Source organism: Psammomys obesus, unplaced genomic scaffold (assembly GCF_907164565.1).
Source record: "Psammomys obesus unplaced genomic scaffold, mPsaObe1.curated_primary_1811, whole genome shotgun sequence".
NCBI lineage: Eukaryota > Metazoa > Chordata > Mammalia > Rodentia > Muridae > Psammomys > Psammomys obesus.
The window spans coordinates 17,111,100-17,133,646 of record NW_026585504.1 but is presented as its reverse complement, the minus strand read 5'-3'; the positions used below and the strand labels follow the sequence as shown (position 1 = coordinate 17,133,646).

Genomic DNA, 22,547 nt, shown 5'->3' with positions numbered 1-22,547 from the left:
GAGAGGTCACGGAACCCTCAGAGGACATTCCAGAGAGCAGACAGGGAGGACCAGGTTGTCCATGGAAGAAGACCCCCGTCCAGCTGTCCTTACACACTCAGCCTTTAAAATCGAGAAATGTACGAAGTGCTAACCTTGGGAAACGTGAGAGGCAACTGCTGGATTCTTCATTGTCTTCCAACAGGGGATGATTCACCGGGATTTGAAACCTGTCAACATTTTTTTGGACTCTGATGACCATGTGAAAATAGGTGATTTTGGTTTGGCAACAGACCATCTTGCCTTCACTGTGAGTATTTTTTTAAAATCAGGCTATGTGTGAAAATGACGTGGGTGCCATAATAATCCTGGAAATACAAAGATGGGACAGTGGCCTCTGCACCCTGCCCTGTCTCTCTCCACTGCCAGACAGGCCTGAGGGGACAGGCTTCAGGTGTCTCTCAGGCTTTCGATCAAAGGGATGTGAAGTTACTGGTTTATGAACACTGGTTAGGTAAAAGGCGTGCAATGCTCTGTGAAATAATTTGATATTCTGGCCTCTTTGCTAGGCATCTGACAAGATGCTTTGCATCTGAGGAACTTTCAGTTGGTTTGCAAGAGTGAGGCTCAAACACTTACGACATTACGGATTAGTTAGCATACAAAACTAGTTAATGTAAAGTGAGAGAAATCGTGAAAGAAGAATAAGGAGAGGAGGAAGTAAGTAGCTGTGAGGGATGAGAAAGTCTGTAAACCCAGTGTTATGCCACATACCTGCAGTCTCAGCTACACAGACGGTTGAGGCCAAAGAATCAGTTAAGTCTGGGTGTTCAAGACCAACCTGGGCCACTTAGTGAGACCCCATCACCCAAAGAAAAAGAAAGACCGCATAACAACAGATGGGCCTTAATGGGTAGGTGGGAGTCTAGCAGGCCAGAGTCCAGGACAGAACATAGTCGTACCAGGGCAGGGCTCATCAGCATAAGCTAAGGGCCTAGGAGGCTTTGGTTGTTTGAACATCCTGTGTTGTGACTGGCTGAAACTGTGAAGTATAGAGAGGTTGATGGGTAAAGACGAAGTCTTTGGACAGCTGGGCAGACTTGTGTGCTAGGGATCCACTTAATTATCATAAGCTAGCTTTTAGGTTCATTCCAAGACTGGTCAGAGAAAGGAAATCAAATTTAGATGATGACAAGAACGACCATCAGGACTAACTTGGGAGGTGAAATTAGGAGTGGAGAGTGAGGAGGCAGAGAAGGGCTGGGAGTGCTGGTGGGTGCCTGTCATCCCAGTACTCAGAGGCAGAAGCTGGAGAACTGCCACAAGTTCAAGACCAGTGTAGATTACATAGCAAGTTCTAGGCCAGCCAGGGAGACCCTAATACCCACCCCCAAACAAAGAGATGGAAGACAAGCAATAAGAACTGGGTCCTGAGCAGAACAGATAAAATGTATTGAAAAGTGCTGAGGCCAAGCATGTTGGGATATTGTCCCCATCTAAAGAACCCAACATGGTGTTGGGGTACAGGAGAGGCTCTGCAGTCCCACCAATCTGCACAGAGAGCCTTGCACTGCCCTGTGAGCTAGCCTTGGCAGAACTCACACCTCAGCTATAAAACGTGTGGATTCTCGGGCCTGCTCCAAAGACTCACCTGCAAAGCAGAACAGAAGGTGAATGGCATCTCCCGGAGCCCATCCTTGTGGTCTGGGTGTGTTAGTTACTTTCCTGTAACTTCTCTTGCTGTGGTAAGACCCTATGACCCAGGCAGCTTACAGACGTGTTTCTCTGGGATTTACAGTTTTGGAGGGTAAGAGTCCAGTGTTGGCTGAGCTGGGGCAGCTGGGAGCTGGAGCAAGCAGGAAACAGCACCTGGGAATGACCTGAGTCTTTTAAACCCTCAAGCCTTCCCCAGTGATATACGTCCTCCGGCAAGGACACACCTCCTAGTCCTCCTCCAAAATAGCTACTAACTAGAGACCAAGTATTCAAACACGCAAGACTCATGGAGGATATCTCATTCAAACCACCAGAGTTGGTTCAGGGTGTGTGTGGATGCTGGTTGTTAAATTCTACTTTATTTGGGGTTTCTTAAGCCTCCACCTCCCTTTCAACCGCCAACCCTAACTAGGAAAGAAGGAAGGTTAGAAGGAAGGGGGCGGAGGTCTCTTTAGATTTTGTTCTGGCTGGTTAGGGTTGTTGGGTTCTCTTGGGAAAATACCAAACTCAGTCATCAGGATTTCTAGCAGTCTAGCAACAGCAAATGGCAGACAGTAACAGGACAAACAAGTGGCCTTCTTCCTCCTCCGTCTGTCTCCTTGAAGCCCTTGCCTTCTGTCTCTGGGCTCTCATATTTATACTAACCGTAGCTGGCAAAGGCTGCCCTCTCCATGCCACACAAGGCTATTATCAGCTGTGAACAAACTAAGGCAGTCCCATATCCCACACTTGGGATTAACACAAAAACCTGCTTGCATAGCTGAGTTTTTAAAGAAACCGAAACTTCCACTACAGGCGTGACTGTTAGGGGTGTGCAGAAAAGTGCCTGTGAGTGTTTCAGCAAGGGACAATGGGGCAAGTTAGTGACCAGCCTTTAGGGGGGGAAAGTAGCAAAATTGACCTGGAAGAGGTTGCGGCACTAGAAAAGATAGCACAATGATTTTGTCACCATTTTTAATTCTCCTGCGCTGCCTGGTAAACAAATCCTGTTCTTGGTGTCTGCGGTGTGAATATAAATTGGCTTCTGTAAGAGTCTGGGTATTTCTGTCCTGGAGAGAACTGTCCAGTGAGTTGCTCTTCTTCCTCCTGCTTTCACCAGGTTCCCTTTGAGCCTTGCACGAATGGGTTAACTAATCATAAGCAACAAGGATGTGAGATAGCTAAAAATAACGGTAATAATTCTTCTGACGGCCATGTTACCTTTTCAGTCTTCGCTCAGAAACCGATGAGCCATTCCCATGGAGTGCTGTAAGGTTTTAATCTCTACTCGCTTGTGTTTTAGGCTGAAGGTAAACAAGATGACCAGGCAAGCGATCGTGTGATTAAGTCAGACCCTTCAGGTAAAGCCTCTATTTCATCCATGTGCTTACAAGCAAACCATGAAACTTCTCGACCTGAAATCTGCCTTTTACTTATAGACCTTATTCTAAAGCAAATTGAAATTATTCTTTGAATAGCCTTTACAGAAGTTTAAGTATTTTTTTTTTCTTTTTCACTATATTACTTGCTCTCCAACCTACTCCAAATCACTTCCTGTCTTTGATCTGGTCTCACTATGTATCCCCTAGTTGGTCTGGAATCACTATGTAGACCACAGTAGCCTAAGACTCACAGACATTTGCTTGCTTCTGCCTGCTGAATGTTAATAACTATGGTTTGACTATATTGAATGGGAAATTATATAAATAAAATTTGAATTTTAAACAGTGAAACAAACAAGCAAAAAAGAAAAAGGAACATAAGAACTTCGATCAGTAGAATCATGGTCTCCTGGGCCCCTAAGCTGAGCTTTGACCAACACCACTTGGTCCTGTCAGGTTACCTCAAGACCTGGCCTGTCTGGGGTCCTGTCTAGTTCTAGCCTTCCTGTGTAAGCAGAGACTTGTGTGTGAGGCAGTACGGGGCAGTTTAGGGCATAGATGAATCGCTTGTGCCGTGCTCGCCTTCCTCCTGGTGGGTACTGCAGGCAGCAGATCGGCCTCGCTTTGAAGGCAGGTAAAGGTGCTTGCCACCGAGCCTGATGACCTACATTCAACCCTCAAGCCCACACAGGAGACAATGAGTTCCCACAAGTTGTCCTCTGACCCCCACATACATGCCCCTGCGCACCCAATCCTGCACACAAATAAAGAAACGGAACTAGGGTTGGAAAGAAGCCCTTTATTTTCAGTTTACATTATCTGGAGCGTGGGATGTAGCTTACTGCCGCTCACCTGGCATGCACGAGGCCCGGGGTTCAGTTCTTAGCTCTATGAAACAGCAACAACAGTAATGCTCTCCCTCTGTTTCCTCCACAGGCAATTTGACTGGCATGGTTGGCACTGCTCTATACGTAAGCCCCGAGGTCCAGGGAAGCACCAAGTCCGCATACAATCAGGTACAAAGAGTGTGCATGTGTTTGGGGAGGCGGGGGTCTCTCACAAGTAATTTACAAGTAAGGCATCAAGACTGTAACAGGTAGTGACCGGCTGAAATACAGATAGCCACTGATTCCCAGGCTGGGCAAGCATGCAGCAGTACCCAAGCAGCTGAAGCTGGCATCATTGTTGCAGAAGTGTGCGACCAGGAACATAGGGAGCAAAGCAGTCATAGGAGTAACAGCTGAGTTCCCAACCCTCAGGGAGCTGACACAGTGATGATGGAACCAATAATGAGCAAGGAGGAAATAAAGAGAAATGTCTTAAGTTGTGACAAGGCCTCTGAAGAAATGAATTGAGTACTAAAGCAATAGTGGGCCCTGGCAGCCATTCAGAATTGTTTTCTTCAGTTCTGCACCTTCAGCCTCACAGGCCTTGAACATTCTAGGCAGTGTTCTACCATCAAGCCATTTGCTGAAACCCTGACAAGGATAGTGTTTGGGATAAAGGGTGAACAGAGACAAGCCTAGGCTAGGGGTGTGACTCACTGGTAGAGCTCTTGCCTGGCATGTGAAAGGCTTGGTCCTATCAGTAGCACTGACAAGCCATGGCTAGAGCATGCCGGGAAGGAGAAAGGGGTGAAGCAGCAGAAACAGAAAGCATCAGGAAATGATCCTTGGTAAAGGGGGTACATTCTGTACAGCATGGCATCTACAGTTTATAATAATGTATAATAACTGAGTAATAATTCCTTTTTAAAATTTTTTTTATTGATTACAGTTTGTTCACTTTGTATCCCAGCTATAGCCCCCCATCCCCTCCCAATCCCGCCTTCCCTCCCTCATGTCCTCCCATGCCCCTCCCCAAGTCCTCCCCTTTCCTCTGACCCTAGCTTATCAGGTCTCATCAGGGCTGGCTATATTGTCCTCCTCTGTGGCCTGGTAAGGCTACTCCCCCCTCAGGGGGAGGTGATCAAATAGCCAGCCACTAAGTTCCTGTCACAGACAGTCCCTGTTCCCTTTACTAGGGAACCCACTTGGAGACTGAGCTGCCATGGACTACATCTGTGCAGGGGTTCTAGGTTATCTTCATGCATGGTCCTTGGTTGGAGAATCAGTCTCAGAAAACACCCCTGGGCCCAAATATTTTGGTTCTGTTGCTCTCCTTTTGGAGCTCCTGTCCTCCCCGGGTCCTTCTATCTGATTAATAATTTCAAACATTGCCACAGACTAGATCTCAAATGTTCTTACCATAGAAAGGGAATAATAGAGAAGGAAGGAGAGAATGGTAACTATGTAAATTGATGGACATGGTAGCTTGACTGTGACAATCATATTTCTGAGTGAAAAATTTGAAATCATCTTTTAAAATTATAGGTTGAAAGACTTGTTTTTAGACCAGATCACCAAATTTCTCAACTTCTTTCCAGTGCAAACTGCCAAGCTCCTGGACATTACACCATGATATCAGAACTCTCTAAAGGCAACTCTGTTTTCCCCACAGAAAGTGGATCTCTTCAGCCTGGGAATTATCTTCTTTGAGATGTCCTATCACCCCATGGTGACAGCCTCAGAAAGAATTTTCGTTCTCAACCAACTTCGAGATGTGGGTGTCAGATATGTTTGATACATAAATTTCTAGTAGCCTCAGTCTCGTGTGGCGATCAGAGCACAAAGCAGGACTTTCTCCTGGTATTTATAATATAGAAAGAGCTATCAATTGTTGATTTAAAAAAAAAAAAAAAAAAAAGTCATCTTAGCCTATTGCCCAGGCTGGCCTGAAACATGAGGTCCCCGTGTTATCCTTCAGAATGCTGGGATTACAGGTGTGTGACACCAAGCCTGGTGCCTCCTGTAATTTTAATCACTCTCATTGGCTGATACATGCTAAGATAATCAAGTTCTGTCACCTGCAGTGAAACGTCTTCAGAACCACGAGAGTCGCTTCCTTTAAGTTGCTAACAGTGGTTTTGTTAACTAAAGACTGTCAGCATAGACTGTTGTTCTGTGTTCCAGTGCACTTCTGCTGATGTGTCCAGTGATGAGAAATAGCTTGTTTGTTTGTTTGTTTGTTTGTTTGTTTGTTTGTTTGTTTGTTTGAAGCAAGCCAGCCTGGGCTACATGAGACTCGAGACCTTATCTCCTGCCCTTCTCCAAAACTTAAAGGTTTATATATTGGTTGAATGTACTTAAAACAAATCTAAACCACCCGAAGTTAAAATGAGTCTGAAGTGTGGCAAAAGGCCTCTGTGGTGGAGCATTTGTCAAGCCCGGCACACACACGGCTCTCAAAAAGACCAGTCACTTGAGCTGTCTTTTTCCCCAGTGAAATTCCCACTCGTGTTTTTGAGCTTAACCCTTGTCTCAGTTACTGCTTGAGCTTGTAGAGACGAGTGTTACAGGGTGCCAGGCCAAGGATGCCCATGACAAAGGAGCATCAAGACAGTGGAGAGTAAAGTCTTGGCAATTTAGATTCAGTTATTCATGAGCTGCAGGTTGGAGAGCCTTCTTCATCCTTAGGGAGCAAAAGCAGGCAGAAGTTTTTGTTAAAAGTAAGTCACATAGAGCAAGGCAGGCATGGTGGTACATGCCTACAATCCCAGCATGTGAAAGAGAAGGATCATGGACTCAAGGCCAGCCTGCACTATGCAGCAACACCCTGTCCACGGCAGCATAGGAAGAGACAACAAGCAGACAGGTGAATCGGGAGTGCATGCACTGAGATCGCCCCTGCGGGTAGTTCGCAGAGTACCTGAGGTACTTTTGAAAGCAGCATGTGGAGAGCATTGTACGGGTGAACCAAGAGTGAGCCTGCCATTCACATTAGCTGGGACACTCCTGGATGAGGATGTCCTTGAGGAAGTGCCTTTCTGTAATCTGAAATTATGGTTTTTCCTTTATTTCAAGAACATTTAAACTATCAGGTTAATCTTATAGTTGAGGTCCTATTTATCAGAAAAGTGAGGACTTAGGGAATGAGCAGTATTTGGTGCTGACTAAATTTGTCATTTATTTATTTATTTGTTTGTTTGCTTATTTATTTATTTATTTATTTTGAGGCATTCCTTGTGCGGCCTAAGCTGATCTCTAACTTGGATATATATATATATATATATATATATATATATATATATATATATATACATATACATACACATGAGGATGCCATTGATCCTCCTATCTCCACTACCAAGTTTTCCTCTTAACTGAGGTTGATGATTGGATGGAATTTTGCCTTTTTTCACTATGTGTTTCATTAAACTGCTTTGTGTTTTTAGAAAATCCTTAAATTTAATTTGCTCCTTCTACTGACTTCTATCGACAGTAGATAGTCAGGGTAAAAATCTCTAAGTTTGCTTGCATTTACATCTAAGGGAGGTGACTTCCATACCCTAGACCATCACTTGGGCGATGTCTGCATTAACAGACTGTGTGTGCTGGAATTGTGAGCACACAATTGGAAGGGGTGTCATGGTAGCAAATTTTCGTTTCTCTTTGGTGATTCACCACATCTTACTGTGATGGATAAAAGCTTTGCCCGTGGCAGCCTGCCAAGCGCTTACTGATTTGAATATAATGCCCTTTTAGCCCACATCGCCCAAGTTTCCAGAAGACTTCGATGATGGAGAGCACACAAAACAGGTAATTTGTCCACACGTTAACTGCTGCGTCTTCAGTCTTGGGTTTTAACTACTGTTTCTCTTCACTTTCAATTAGTAATCTCTGCCACTCATTCTCTTGTGTTCTAGGAACAGTGAGGGGCATACCAAAAGATGAAGCTCTTAGATGTTACTAGACTTGAAATGCACTGTTAAAGACCAAAGTTCTGACAGCAAATTAAGGAACTTGAGTTCTTCTGTGCACTCAGTTCTGCCTCTGAAGTGCTGCTTGGACCATGGGCTCAGCCGGGAGGGAATGCTTTTATAGCAAATTGCTTTAGATGAAACTTGGGACTTTAAGGGGAAAATTACAATCTCAGTCTGTTTCGTGGTTGAAGCAATTCAGCTTGTGCAGAAAGGATTATACTCTGGGCGGTCTGCTGTTACAGGTTTGGGGGATGTTTGGTTTTATTGTACTGGGGGAGCAAACCCAGACCCTTCACATTCGAGGCAAGTGCTCCACTACTGAGCTGTTTCTGTAGCTGGTGTTAGGGTATCTCACAGCAAGGTAATGTCTCACACATACTGCAACCACCCGAGTGTGTGTGTGTGTGTGTGTGTGTGTGTGTGTGCGTGTGCGTGTTGCATCTCAGGCTAACACTGGCACCCAGCTAATATGAGAGTTCCCAGTGAGCTGTGTGCTGTCCCTGGTGTTCCATTCTTCTTGCTGACAGTTTGCTATGGTGAAACAGCCACTCATTAATACTCCTCATAGGGAAGTCTGTCCCTTACAATGACAATGATAGGATAAAAGTCTCTTATTTAAACTCTCAGAGTTCCCTGGAAAGATGGCTCAACAGTTAAGAGCACTGCTGTTTTTCCAGAGGATCTGGGTTCAATTCCTAGCACCCACATGGTGGCTCACAACCATCTGTAACTGCAGCCCCATGGGATCCAATGCCTTCTTCTGCTGTCCAGATGTACAGGCACATAAAACACCCATATACATACATACATACACACACACACACACACACACACACACACACACTATTCAGAGTTGAGAACAGGACCATAAACAAAGCATGTCAATATTTGTAACTTCTTACTGGCTTCATGTCTGTATGGCCGCTGTGCATCTCTAAGACTTTAATTTTTCTTACCCGTGAGACAGGGACTAATAGTATCTTCTTATTTCTGTTCATGTGAGCTTTGATTGTTGGTGATGAGAGATTAAAAAAAAAAAAAAAGGCCTCTCCCTTTCAAGAATTACTACATTTATCCACAAGTCTGTGGTCATACGCGGTACTAATGGCACAATCAGGGATCTCAGAAATGCCATCGAAGCGTAAGACGTGTCCTGAGTGACCAGTATCTGGAAGGTTCCTCAGACTTCCCTGCTGTATCCTCACGAGTCATTTCTGCCTGTCACGTTGCAGAAGTCCGTCATCTCCTGGCTGTTGAACCATGACCCAGCCAAACGGCCCACAGCCACAGAACTGCTCAAGAGTGAGCTGCTGCCCCCACCGCAGATGGAGGAGTCGGAGCTGCATGAGGTGCTGCACCACACGCTGGCCAACATGGACGGGAAGGCCTACCGCACCATGATGGGCCAGATCTTCTCCCAGCGCATCTCCCCCGCCATAGACTACACCTACGACAGTGATATCCTGAAGGTGGGCCAAGCCATGCATAAGCGCTATTTCTGTGGACTTTTTCTTTTATTCTTTGACAGTTTTTTAAATTACATTTTTATTTTTTTACATTAATTACATTTCATTCGCTTTGTATCCCAGATGTAGCCCCTTCCCTCTTTCCCCTCCCAATCTTATCCTCCCTCCCTCATCTCCTCCCATGCCCTTCTCCAAGTCCACTGATGGGGGAGGACCTCCTCCCCTTCCTTCTGACCCTAACTTATCAGGTCTCATCAGGACTGGCTGCAATGTCCTCCTCTTCTGCCTGGCAAGGCTGCTCCTCCCTCGGCGGGGAGGGGGAGGTCAAAGAGCCAGCCACTGAGTTTATGCCAGAGACAGTTCCTGTCCCCTTTACTAGGGAACCCACTTGGAGACTGAGTTGCCATGAGCTACATCTTGAGCAGGGGTTCTACGTTATCTCCATGAATGGTCCTTGGTTGGAGTATCAGTCTCAAAAAAGATCCCTGTGCCCACATATTTTGGTTCTGTTGCTCTCCTTGTGGAGCTCCTGTCCTCTTCAAGTCTTACTAACTCTCCCTTCTTTCATATGATTCCCGGCACTCTGCCCAAAGTTTAGTTATGAGTTTTAGCATCTCTTTTGATACACTACTGGGTAGAGTCTTTGACAGTTTTTACATATGGCTGTGATACAGTCTGATCAGACATATCCTTCTGCCCTTTCTTTCTCTCTCTCTCTTAAGATTTATTTGTTTGTTTGTTTGTTATGTATAAAGTGTTCTGCCTGCATGTACACCTGCACGCCAGAAGAGGGCACCAGATCTGACTATAGATGGTTGTGAGCCACCATGTGGTTGCTGGGAATTGAACTCAGGACCTTTGGAAGAACAACCAGTGCTCTTAATGTCTGCGCCATCTCTCCAGCCCCAACTCTGCCCTTTCTTATCCTCCTCCCACCCCTAACACCCTCTCCCTACTAAATGCTTATCTAGCCACCATGCCTTATGTCTTTATAGTTTTTAATAGCATTTATTCATGGGGTGGGGCATGCACACGTCACGGTGCATATATGGAGGTCAGAGGACAACTTGGGAAAGTCAGTTCTCTCCTCCCACCGTGTGTGTATCAGGGATTGAACCCAAAATGTCAGGCTGGGCAGCAAGTGCCTTTAACTGCTGAGCCACCCCACTTTCATGTCTTTTTGCTTTGTTTTTGGCTTGACTTTGTGATACACTGGCTTTAGCCAGCTGTTTAGAAAGTTGGGTGAATAGATAACCAATGATAGTTATCTTTGCCATGTATTTCTACGTAGTTAACCTGCGGTATAACTTTAGAAGACAGAATTTAGAGGAAATAGTATAGATTTTTAAGTGTATATGGTCGTGAACACCTGTGGCCCCCAGGGAGGCTGAAGAGGATTGTGTCTGGGCTAGCCTGGGCAACACAGTGAGACCCTGTCTCACAGGGTGGTGACTTTATTTTGTCTTTTTGCTTGTTTTTATTTCTGAAAATATTGTAACAAAATGGAATGAAAAGGAAATGAAAACCCTTAAGCAAACATGTCTTTCCTCTAAATATGTTCAGAGAGACAGTTGCTTGAGACCTCCGCTGTGGTCTAAGACTGAGCTCTGCAGTGCCAAACACAAACCACAGAGTAGCATCTCAGTGGATTTAGGCTTGGGTGATGATTTTTCGTCGGTCTCATTTTAGGGCAACTTCTTGATCCGTACAGCCAAGATCCAGCAGCTTGTATGTGAAACCATCATCCGCGTCTTTAAAAGGCATGGTAGGTCCTTTTCTGCAAACCACCCCTTCTCAAGCAGTTTTCTAAAAATTATTAGAAAGTACCTCCTGGGGGTTGAGGAGGTGGCCAATGGTAAAATGCCTGCACACAAGCAGAAGGACCCGAGTTCAGTCCTCAGCACCCACCTGACAACCCAGACATGACAGCACGCGTCTGTCACCCCAGCATTAGGTCCAGGGACACAGAGTCAGGAGGATCCCCAAGCTCAGGGGCCAGGCAGCCAACTCAGTCAGTAAGCACAGGCTCAAGGAGAAGGCTCGTCTTGCAAAGCCACATGGCGAGCAATCAAGGAAGACCCCGAGTTAACCTCCCGCATAAGTGCACACATACATGCACAAACCCATGCGTGTGTGCGCATGCTAACACCGACATATTCCGCATGGGTGTACACACACAAGACAAGAGGAAGACAGGAAGGCCAGGTATGGCTGTCCACGTCTGTAATCTCAGCACACCAGGAGTTTGAAGGCAAGGGAGTCTAGTGAGACCCAGTCTCAAGGAAAGAAAAAAAAAAAAATTACTGCTGGTGTTTTTTTTTTTTTTTTTTTTTATAACTGTATATTAAGGTCCATTTATAAGCAGTTGGCATGAGAAGTTTGTTTAATTTCATGGCTCAGCTTGTTGAGAAGAAACTGGTTTGACGATTCCAGTCTTGCTACTAAAATACAGTTGGCTCCTGGAGTCAGAAATCTGACTGAATTGGCCAAGCTCTGCATGTATCCATATGGAAAGCTGAGGAGAGACCAGTGCTGGGCTTTCAGTGGTCCCAGGGGCGGCTCGCTCACCTGTTGGGTTGGTGTGCATTTGGGGTTGCCTCCCAGGAAGCATGAGAACTGAGGCGCAGTTGCTTTGTCTGTATTCTGGTGTAGGAGCTGTCCAGCTGTGCACCCCGCTGCTGCTTCCCCGAAATAAGCAAATCTATGAGCACAACGAAGCCGCTGTTTTCATGGACCACAGCGGAATGCTGGTGATGCTTCCTTTCGACCTGCGGGTGAGCTGGGATGCTCCTCTGGCAGCCTGGGTGCCATGTCTGCCTGGCCAAACAGTTACCCTTTATAGACACCCACTACAGGCTTATATTGGGGTGTGATCTTCAGGAAAAGACTAATCAGAGTAAAAGCGTTACTGGAGTTCAGTAAATGTCTGATCCTGTATTGCAGAATAGTCTAGAGACATTAACCTCAACTCTGACAGGTGAATGTAGGGCACTGTTTACTTCCCAGCTAGCTCTTCAGTAAAGTCCCAAAATGTTACTATGTAGATCAATTAGTGCGTGCAAGAGCTAAGGGTGTTTTGCCCTTGTTCCCTTTCATGTGATCCCCGAGGCTCCCTTAACCAGCACCTTAGTCTTTCACTTCTACCTTCCTGACTGCTACAAACCCATCAGCACGCCTCAGTACCAGAACATGTTTAAACAGACAAAGAGAGACATAAAGAAAGCATATAGCCAGGCAGTATATAGACGAGAAATTAGTAACATTGATAAACTCCCAAAAGTGTGTTGAGGACATGCCAAGATATATTTGGCTGTGCACACACATGCTTAACTTTACTTGCAGAGTGTAAAAATGTTTAAATTATATTATCCAGAGATGACCAGGATGTAGGAAAATTGCTGATGAGACTATTAATTGCTAAGTCTTTAGAAAAATAATGAAAGTTCATAATATTTTCCTTTAATATTTTAAATGTGTGTGTGTATCTGTATAAGTGTATGCCACCTGGGTGCAGATGCCTACAGAGGCCAGGGGAGAGCATTATATCCCCTGGAGCTGGAGTTACAAGCCTTGTGAGCCCATCAGTCATGGGTACTGAAAACAGAACTCAGGCCCTCTGGAAGAGCCTGTCACCATCTGGGCTCTGTTGGAAGGAGTGCAGAGAAATCATGATTAACACTGATTTCTTACTCTCTGCTTACTAGGGGGTTGGGAAGGCAGATCATTAAGCTTCCTTTCCGTGCACTGATACTCAATGCAAAAAGTAAAAGAGGCTGTTCCTTGCAAGGTTCCCATTAAGAATACTCTAAAGTGTCTTTGGGCAGTCTGACACCAGTTTGGTTATTTGTGGGTGGTTATTAAGAATTGCTTCGAAGAGACCGATATGGAACTTGGGAAATTCACCATAAGAGATAGTACTCATTTTTACTATCTTATTATAAATGATTTTTTTTTTTTAAGAGAAAGGTAGAAATTACCTATGGAGGCTAGGAAACAACTTTGGGAGTTGGTTCTTTCCTTCTACCATGAATTCTGGGATTCAAACACAGGTCGGTCACTAGGCTTACATGATGCCTTCAGGTTTCTATTGTTTTGTTAAAACAGTATATGACCAAAGCAGCTTAGGAAGGTAAGAGTTTATTTCATCTTACTCTTCCATATCAGTCCACCATGAAGGCAGGTAGAGTCCGGTGGTGGTGGTGGTGGTGGTGGTACGCGCCGTTAACCCCAGCACATGGGAGGCAGGCATAGCTCTCTGAGATCAAAGCCAACCTGGTCTACAGAGCGAGTTCCAGGACAGCCAGAGCTACACAGAGAAGCCCTGTCAGGAGGGTGGGGGGAGAAAGTCAGCGCAGACACTCAAGCAGGGCAGAAGCTGGAGGCAGAACTGATACAGAGGCCAGAGAGGAGTGTTGCTTACTGGCGTGCTCCCAGTGGCTTGCTCAGCCTGCTTTCTTATCACACCCAGGACCACCAGCCCAAAGGGGCATTACCCATACTGAGTTAGGGCCTCCCACATCAATCATCAAACAAGAAAATGACCCACCTACTTGTCTGTAGGCCAATCCTAGTGAGGCATTTTCTCAATTAAGATTACTTCTTCTAGCCAGGGTGGTGGTGCACGCCTTGAATCCCAGCACTCGGTGAGGCAGAGGCAGGTGGATCTCTGCGAGTTCGAGGCCAGCCTGGTCTACAAAGCAAGTCCAGGACAGCCAAGGCTGCACAGAGAAACCCTGTCTCGGGGGGTGGGGGAGAAAAAAACAAAAAACAAACAAGCAAACAAACACAAAATTAAGATTCCTTTTTCCCAGATGACCCTAGCTAGTGCCAATTGAAAACTAACCAGCACAGCACGCATGGCCAGCTTTTCTGCCCATCAAGCCATCTCCATAGCCCATAAATTATATCTTAAAATCTAACCTATGCAGATTTCAAATGAGCATAATGAAATATGACTTTAGTTTCAACAAGAACAAAAGGAAGAACAATTGTTCTCAGACTTCAGAAACGCAGGGACTAGAGTCTGCAGCAGAGCCTACTGCCGGAACATTCCAGGGTGTGAATGCTCCCAGGGCACCGTCACGCGTCCCTTAACGGTTAGGGTCTGTTCTTAAAGAGATATATCGACAGGCTATCAGATATATCATCACTGTGCTGACATCATAGACTGTGCTGGCCGGCAGGTCACCAGCAGCAGTCTTACGGAGCTGCTGTTGGAGGTGCTGTTTGTTCCGACCTCACTGCTCAGTGGGTGACGGCACCAAAACCACTGAGTTGTACCCTTTGCAGCCACATGTGAGTTCTATCAGTAAAGCTGTCTTCAAAACTAAAAGAACGTAGTGGCTGGCGCCCCTTGACGCAGGTCTTTAAAACTTTCTTCTTTCAGGTCCCTTTTGCAAGATATGTGGCAAGAAACAACATCCTGAATTTAAAACGGTGAGTCACGTCAGCATTTGACGTAGAGGTGGTAAATGTGGGAAAGAAGTCAGAGGAGAGCAGGTGTTTTTGTTTTATTGTCTGAAGCTTTCACTCAGGAAAGAATTCTGAGGTTGACCTACTGAGGAGCACATGTCTGGGGAACCCAGCCCCAGGGCTTCCTTGTCCTCAGATGACTAGGCTGTCATAAGACATCTTATCGTTAGAAGAAACCAACCAGTCAGGTCACCTGACAGGCCTGTCATCTCTTCTGTGCTTGCTGCGTGTTCCCAGGCAACATAACAAATGATGTTTTCCAACGGCTGCCTGGCTATACTTGGCGAGGGGTGGAGGCTGTGTCATTCAGATACTGCAGGGGTCCTCCTCTGAGATCTTCGCTAATTGAGCCACATTGCTGTCAGTGGGGCACGCCACTTCCCAGCTCCTTTCTTCAAATGAAACCACAGCCCTCCATGTGCTGTAAGGCCACAATTACTAGCCAGCCCTAAAGGGTAGGCAGTTCTCTGGAAAAAGCCATCACTTAAAGTAAACCTGATGCAACTTCTTTCTTTATTATATGTCTCTTTTCAGACATATATTTTAAAAAATTAACGGTGCAAGGCTGGGGACAAGGGTGTAGCTTATGAGGCAAAACTGACCTGGTTCAAATCTCACTTTGAACCGTTGAGCACAACACAGATTTATTTATTTTTCATCTTCATTTCATTTCCTTTGCCCAGCAATTCCTCCTACATATTTGTTCCCAACAAGCAGCGCTCTAAGAAAGCCGGTTTCTTCCTCCAGATACTGCATAGAACGGGTATTCAGACCTCGCAAGTTAGACCGATTTCATCCCAAAGAACTCCTGGAATGTGCATTCGATATCGTCACTTCTACCACCAACAGCTCTCTGCCCACTGCGGAAACCATCTACACAATCTATGAGATCATCCAGGAGTTCCCTGCGCTTCAGGTTCCTTCCGCACCTTGTTGAATCGTCCCGTAGCCTCCCTCCATATGTGTGGTGGGGAGCCCACAGCCGCTGCCACCTCCTGCCTGGCGCCGGAGCAGGTCGTGGCTCTTCTGAAACAGCCACAGAGGGTTTGACGGTGACACTTCGAGCTTCACTGTCAGTTCTCACCTCCCCCCCCCACAGAACTGGCTGAAGGGGGGAGCTTGTTGTTTCTCTACCCATCCTTGCAAAATTCAAGCCTGAGGCTGTTTTCTATAATGCTCTTGGCGCATTCCTACCCTGTTCAGAACCCTCACTGCTCCCTCCTTCATCTCCTCTATCAACTCTCCAGCACCCTAGTGTCCCTTTTGGCCAGTTCTTACTCTACTTCACTGATGGGGACTGCTTGCCTGCCCTCCTCACAGGCTCTGCCATTCCCCCACGGTTGGCCAGGGCTGTCCACTTGTCTAGAAAGTCTTTCAACCAGCCATGGTTCAGACCCTTCCCCCAGGAAGCCCTCTGAGGGTTGGCTGGCTGGTCACCTTTTAGTCTGCACCCTCACAGCTCTTGACATGAGGCATCCGTGTGCTCACTTGATTTTTTTTCTCCAAGCACAGTGTGCTCCTTCAAGGTAGAGCCCCTGGGCCAGACCAGCCCTTTGTCCAGTTGTCCCAGCACACCTGTGAGTAGTCATTAACTGGCTGCTGTGGTCAAAAGTAATGACAAGTATTAACGGCCCTCTGCTTGGAAGTCGGTTACTACTGAACCGATTCGGTCTGTGTGAGCTCTTTAACTTAGCCAGAGGTCAACCAGTGTATTTTTATGCATATTATAAAAATGTTACGTTTTTTCAACTATAACACTGAAGATCATGGATATGAAAAATAAGTCAGATGGTGGTGCATGCCTTCAGTCACAGCACTTGGGAGGCAGAGGCAAGTGGGTGTCTGAGGGTTCAAGGACAGCCTGGTCTGTTAATCAAGTCCAGGACAGCCAGGTTTACACAGAGAAAGCCGGTCTTAGAAAAAAATAGAAGACAGACAGACATACAGAAAGACAGAAAAAAGAAAGGAAGGAAAGAAGGAAGGAAAGGAAGAAAGATAGAAAGAAAGAAAGAGAGAGAGAGAGAGAGAGAAAGAAAGAAAGAAAGAAAGAAAGAAAGAAAGAAAGAAAGAAAGAAAGAAAGAAAGAAAGAAAGAAAAGAAAGACCAGGAGAAAAGATGCTATTTTAGCTCTCCCGTGTAACCGGTTAGGATAATAAATTAATTACCATACTTCAGATATGGCCACATACTTGTCTTTATAATGAAAATAATAGTATCTTTCTCTATATCCTAGGAAAGAAATTACAGTATTTACTTGAACCATACAATGCTACTGAAAGCAATACTCCTACACTGTGGGATCCCGGAAGATAAACTCAGCCAGGTTTACGTTATTCTGTATGATGCTGTGGTGAGCATTTAATTGTTTTGACTCGATGTTGAAGGAGGGTGATAATAATAGCCATGATTACTGTCTGACTCATGCATGCAGCCATAAAACTACATGGAGAATTTCATCTCCTTTCTTCATTGCTCTAATGTGATAGAACCAATTATGGTTAAGATTTATTTTTATTATTTCTAACTATGCGTCTATTACTGCTAACTCTGTGAACAATCTGTGGTTAATGTAAAATGAATTGTGACATTCATTATTGTTATTTTTCAGTACACAGAAGCCTTGGCCAGCTTTTCACTCATCTGGCAGATTGGCTTCAAGGGTTCCGACTTTACTGTCTGTTTTCTGGGGATTTGTTTCTTCCTCCTAAAGTGCTGCTGCCACTGAGAACAGCAAACGGGGCACTGGCAGAGGCCCAGGGACTGGGGAGGGAAGGTTGGAGGTCGTTCTTTTTGCTTTTGTTTTGAGGGGGTCTTTTGTTTTTTGAGATGGGGTCTCACTCTGTAGAGCGCTCTGGCCTTGAATTTGCAGAAGCCCGTCTGTGCCTCCCAAGAACTAGGCATCTTTCGTTGTTCCCTTTCTCTTCCCCATCAGACAGAGAAGCTGACCAGAAGAGAAGTGGAAGCTAAATTTTGTAACCTGTCATTGTCCTCTAACAGCGTAAGTACCTTCTGATGGCGTGCTTGCCACTGCCTCTACCATTTCATGACGTCAGAAAATGTCACCAGTTTCTTGTAGCACTGCGGTAGCAACCCACATCCGCCAGTCACAGATGCCGCTTTTCCCTCGAGTGTCGGTGCCATGGCAACCACTGGGATTAGAAGAGAGAAACTAGTGCTGTGATCAAAGAGCGCCCTTCTGTGTGTCCTGCTCTTTGTTGATCACTCTTCCACACCCCTTGTAAAGCCTGTGCTTTGCACAGCCTCCTGCTGAGCGGGCCCAGCACCAAGCTGCCCTCTCCTGAAATGGGTCGTGTAGAACCAGGGCACAGATTCTGAAAATCCTTCTAGATACCCAAAGCTCACCTCAGGTCTTCTTCTCTTTGGAATGGAATTGTGGAAGTTCCGTTCTTCCTTCCTGGAAATTTTCCTATCCCTAAAGTCTTCTGTTTGATCTAGTCAGCAATAAGGACACTCTTAAGTGGTCATATGTGTTCTCTCTACTGATGTCATTTAATCCAGATCTTTGGTACAATAGCCCACATTTAACTGAATGGCTGAACATCAGGAGAAAATAGAATTTTGTATATTGCCCTCATATTTATATGAGAAAGGGTTGGTTTTAGTTTTCTCATGCTAGGCTAGAAAATTACATCCTTCCACTAAACCCAGCCCCAAGAAAAGACTGTTTTATGTTTAAAACTTTCCCAGAAGCAAGTGGGCATGGTGGTGCATGCCCTTAATCCATCATTTGAGAGGCAGAGGCCTTACTTTGAAGCCACCCTGGCCAACAGAGCAAGTTCCAGGACAGCCAGGGCTACACAGAGAAACCCTGCCTTGACAAACCAGATAGGCCGGGTGTGGTTAGGGAAGCCTTTAGTCCCAGGACTCGGAAGGCAGAAGCAGGCACTCACTCGATGTGAGTTTGAGGCCATCCTGGTCTACAAAGTGAGTCCAGGACAGCCAAGGTTACACAGAGAAATCCTGTCTCGAAAAACAAAATCAGATAGATAGATAGATAGATAGATAGATAGATAGATAGATAGATAGATAGATAGATAGCTGGCTTTCCCAGAAGCTTTCCAGCTCTTGATCTGAAGCTCATTAATGATCTTATAGTGATAGCAAAGTACAGTTTCAGTAGGCTAAAATATGATTGTAGATAGGCCAAGTAGAGTCTACTGTATAGCTGGCATAGTGCCTGGACATAGAGCAGAACAGAAAGGGAGGATCTTCGCTGCATATATCTACCCTCAACTCTTTGGATCAACTTTCACAGGGCACGCACATGCCACAGTTGAAAGAAACACCCTTCTCATTTAGGTAAGATATTCTAGTTCAAGTAATGTTGCTGAGACGAATACCAAAACCGAAAGCAAATTAGAGAGGAAAGGGTTTACTTGGCTTCCACTTCCTTGAAGTCAGGGCAGGAACTAGAAGCAAGAAGTAAAGCGGAGACCATGGAAGAACCCCGCTTACTGGCTTGTTCCCTGGGGCTTGCTGAGCCTGCTGCAGACAATTCTTCAGTTGAAGTTCCCTCTCCCAGGTGACAAAAACTAACCAGCACAGAAGGTAAACAAGATATATAGGATTCAGGGGTTAGAAATTCAGCCATGTTAAACCTTAAAAATTTAATATTGAAAAAAATATTAGTGACCTAATAGCGTAAGGTTAAGGCATACAGAACAATGCTTACACATACTCTAAACATCCCAAAGCCACCTCCTATGCGCAGAAAAAGTCCCAAGAATTAACAGTGCCAAGAATCCGGCTGCAGCCATCCAGCTTAGTGAGTGACTCCATACCACGAGTTTCTTTGAACTGATGCCACATTTGACGATGGCTCACAGATGCCAAGCACTGCTGCTAATATGTCAACTTCCTTTGTGATGCCGAGCAAGAAGGGTATTTGACTAGTTTTTAAAGGAAAAAAGTGGGATCCAAAAGTGACATTTAGTACTTGGTTATTTTAAAATGGCGCTCCGGGTATATAAGGGAAGGCAGAGGCACGGTGGGGGAGAGTCCAAGTGTCCAGCCAGCCAGTTCATGGTGACATCCTGAAACCCAAGATGAATGTTAACATTCATCCAGACTCTTGGGTGAAAAATCTCCTCCACTTCTCCTGGCAGTTTCATAAGGGCTAATGTCATAGACATGCTATTGAGGAAAAAAAAAAAATTGATCTTATTTGCACTACTTACTTACTTACTTTTTCATACTAGGGTTTAAACCCAGGGCTCTGGGTGCCTGCTACAAAACTACATTGACAGCCCTAGGGAGAAAAAAATAAGGCAAAGACATGAGTTTGGATTTAAATTTTTTATCTTTAATTTAGTAAGGAAAGGGAGCTGGAGAGATGGCTAAGTGATGAAGAGCACTGTCCGTTCTTCCAGAAGTCCCGAGTTCAATTCCTAGCAACCACTTGGTAGTTCATGATCACATATAATGGGATCTGATGTCCTCTTGTGGTATGCAGGTATACATGCAGATAGGGCATTCATACACTAAACAAGTCTTTTTTAAAATTAAGTAAGCCTATTACAAGAAAAACACTTGACCGGGCACTGTGACGCACACGTTTAATCCCAGCACTCTGAGTCAAGCAGATCTCTGTGAGTTTGAGGCCAGGTCTGCCCAAGGAATTCCAGGGCTACAAAGTTAGACCCTGTCACAGAAATAAAATAAAGAATAAAGAATAAACTTGAAAAGGAAAGAAACCCTTTGGGATTTGAAGTACAAAACGACTTAGCTTAGCTGGTTACATTAAGCTGAGCCACTTTTCAGCTCCTGGGTTTTGTGTACCAATCGACAGGTGGGCCCGATTCTCCTACAGTGCAGCATAGCTATGATTTTGCTTTTATTTCCAGCTCAGCTCCTGGTAGTTTTCTTTCAGGCACCATGTCCTCTTCCTCCTGCTGCGTGCTGGGGACTGGCCTCAGTCAGAGTTTGCTGTTCCCAGCACTGCTCCTCTCAGAGGCAGACAACGACAGAAACAGTCAGAGCACGCATCTAGCACCCAGTATGAGCTGAGGGAATGAAGACTCTGGATGGAGCTGGTGCAGGAGGAGACAAGCCCAGGCTCCTCATAGGGATTGCTCAAGCAAAAGGAAGGGACTAAGTGCCTGGCCAATTCTGTGACTGTCTGAACAGTCCAGCTTGGCCTGCCTTTTCCTGTGGAGATGGAACGAGGATGAGGAAGGCGAAGGGAAATAAAGTTTACGGAGGCCTGCTGGTGCTGGGTCCCAGCCACTGGCAGACTCAGCACCGAATGAAAAAACTGTGCGTCTCAAACATTTTTGTTAGCTGCTTCAGGCTGGGGTTTAGGGGGAAAGGATAGTCTGGAGGACTGCAGTGGAGGCCAGGACTAGCCAGGACCAGCAAGTCCTGCTCGTGGGGCTGCACGGGCTCCTCGAGCCTCCAGCCTAGGGGAAAAGCTGTGCGCGCCGGCCCTCCCTTCCACAGAGCAGCAGCTAACTGCGCCGCTTTGCTTTCCAGCTGTGTCGACTCTACAAGTTCATCGAGCAGAAGGGGGACCTGCAAGACCTAACGCCAACCATCAACTCACTAATAAAACAGAAAACAGGTGTCGCCCAGTTGGTGAAGTACAGCTTAAAAGATCTAGAGGAAGTCGTCGGGCTGCTGAAGAAGCTCGGTGTGAAGCTACAGGTTTGGCAGCTGTCCTGTGCCCGCAGTGTGGGCCTGCAGCGATAACAGCGGCCCCGGGGAATGGGTTTGATTTCCTTAACGCTAGTGTGGTGTTTTTCCACACACACCCACACAAAACTCTGCTTGGGGTTCTTCTGCAAACATCACTGCTTCTGTCACACAGCCACCCTGTGGTGGGTGCCACAGAGAGGAGGCAGTTGTTCGAGAACTGTCCGTGAACAGTTCTTGCCCGGGTTTACGGAGCTTTTTCCTTATGCAGAATCACCAAAACAGAGCTGTCGTCCCCACTCCACAGCTGAGGCTGCTGACCTCTGTGTGTGTGTGTGACCGTTCCCTCCACAGGTCTCCATCAATCTGGGCTTGGTCTACAAGGTGCAGCACCACACTGGCATCATCTTCCAGGTCCTGGCGTTCAGCAGACGCAGGCAGAGGGCTGTGCCCGAAATCCTCGCAGCTGGCGGCAGATACGACCTGCTGGTGAGGGCAAGCGCTGTGCACTGACTAGCCCTGTGACCTCTAGTTCTTCCTCTACTCACTGTTTTGATCTTTTTTTTTTTTTTCTTTCATTATGATAGGGAAAAGGTAAGCCAGTAAATCCTATCAAATCCCTCTGTAGCATCCATCTAGGAATATAAACGTACTGTAGATAAGCATGGTGGAACCCACCTGTAATCCCAGTACTTGAGTGGCAAAGGCAGGAGGATTGCTGCAAACTCAAGGCCAGCCTGATCTACAGAGCAAGTTCTAGGAAAGCCAGGGCTACACAGAGAAACCTTGTCTCAAAAATGGGGCAAAGAGGAGAGTAGGAGGAAATAGGGAATGGTCAAAGTATATTATACACTTGTATGGAATGCAGTACTGGGTACGATGAATATGCCAATAAAAACAAACAAACAAACACAATAGGGCTGGTGAGGCGGGTAAAGGTGGTTGCTATGGTATCCTGGTGACCTGAGTTCTAGTCTTGGAAATCCATATAAAGATGGAAGGAGAGATCTGGCTCCACAAAGTTGTCCTCTGACCTCCACACATACACACACTACAAAATAGTAATAATAATAATCAATTATTTGAGACTTACAGGAATTT

At 45.8% G+C, this 22,547-nt stretch overlaps 1 protein-coding gene across 1 annotated transcript in view; it reads left to right on the top strand.

Moving 5' to 3' along the window:
* Positions 1-22,547, top strand: part of Eif2ak4 (eukaryotic translation initiation factor 2 alpha kinase 4) — a 94,683-nt gene that overhangs the window by 55,123 nt on the left and 17,013 nt on the right. The window contains exons 16-29 of the mRNA XM_055598162.1: positions 185-289; positions 2,978-3,035; positions 3,993-4,072; positions 5,556-5,657; positions 7,640-7,693; positions 9,090-9,326; positions 11,013-11,088; positions 11,976-12,097; positions 14,710-14,759; positions 15,543-15,711; positions 17,029-17,145; positions 17,728-17,793; positions 21,288-21,458; positions 21,801-21,935. Of these exons, the coding sequence (XP_055454137.1) occupies positions 185-289; positions 2,978-3,035; positions 3,993-4,072; positions 5,556-5,657; positions 7,640-7,693; positions 9,090-9,326; positions 11,013-11,088; positions 11,976-12,097; positions 14,710-14,759; positions 15,543-15,711; positions 17,029-17,145; positions 17,728-17,793; positions 21,288-21,458; positions 21,801-21,935 (1,542 nt within the window). The remainder of the gene's footprint in view (positions 1-184; positions 290-2,977; positions 3,036-3,992; positions 4,073-5,555; positions 5,658-7,639; positions 7,694-9,089; positions 9,327-11,012; positions 11,089-11,975; positions 12,098-14,709; positions 14,760-15,542; positions 15,712-17,028; positions 17,146-17,727; positions 17,794-21,287; positions 21,459-21,800; positions 21,936-22,547) is intronic.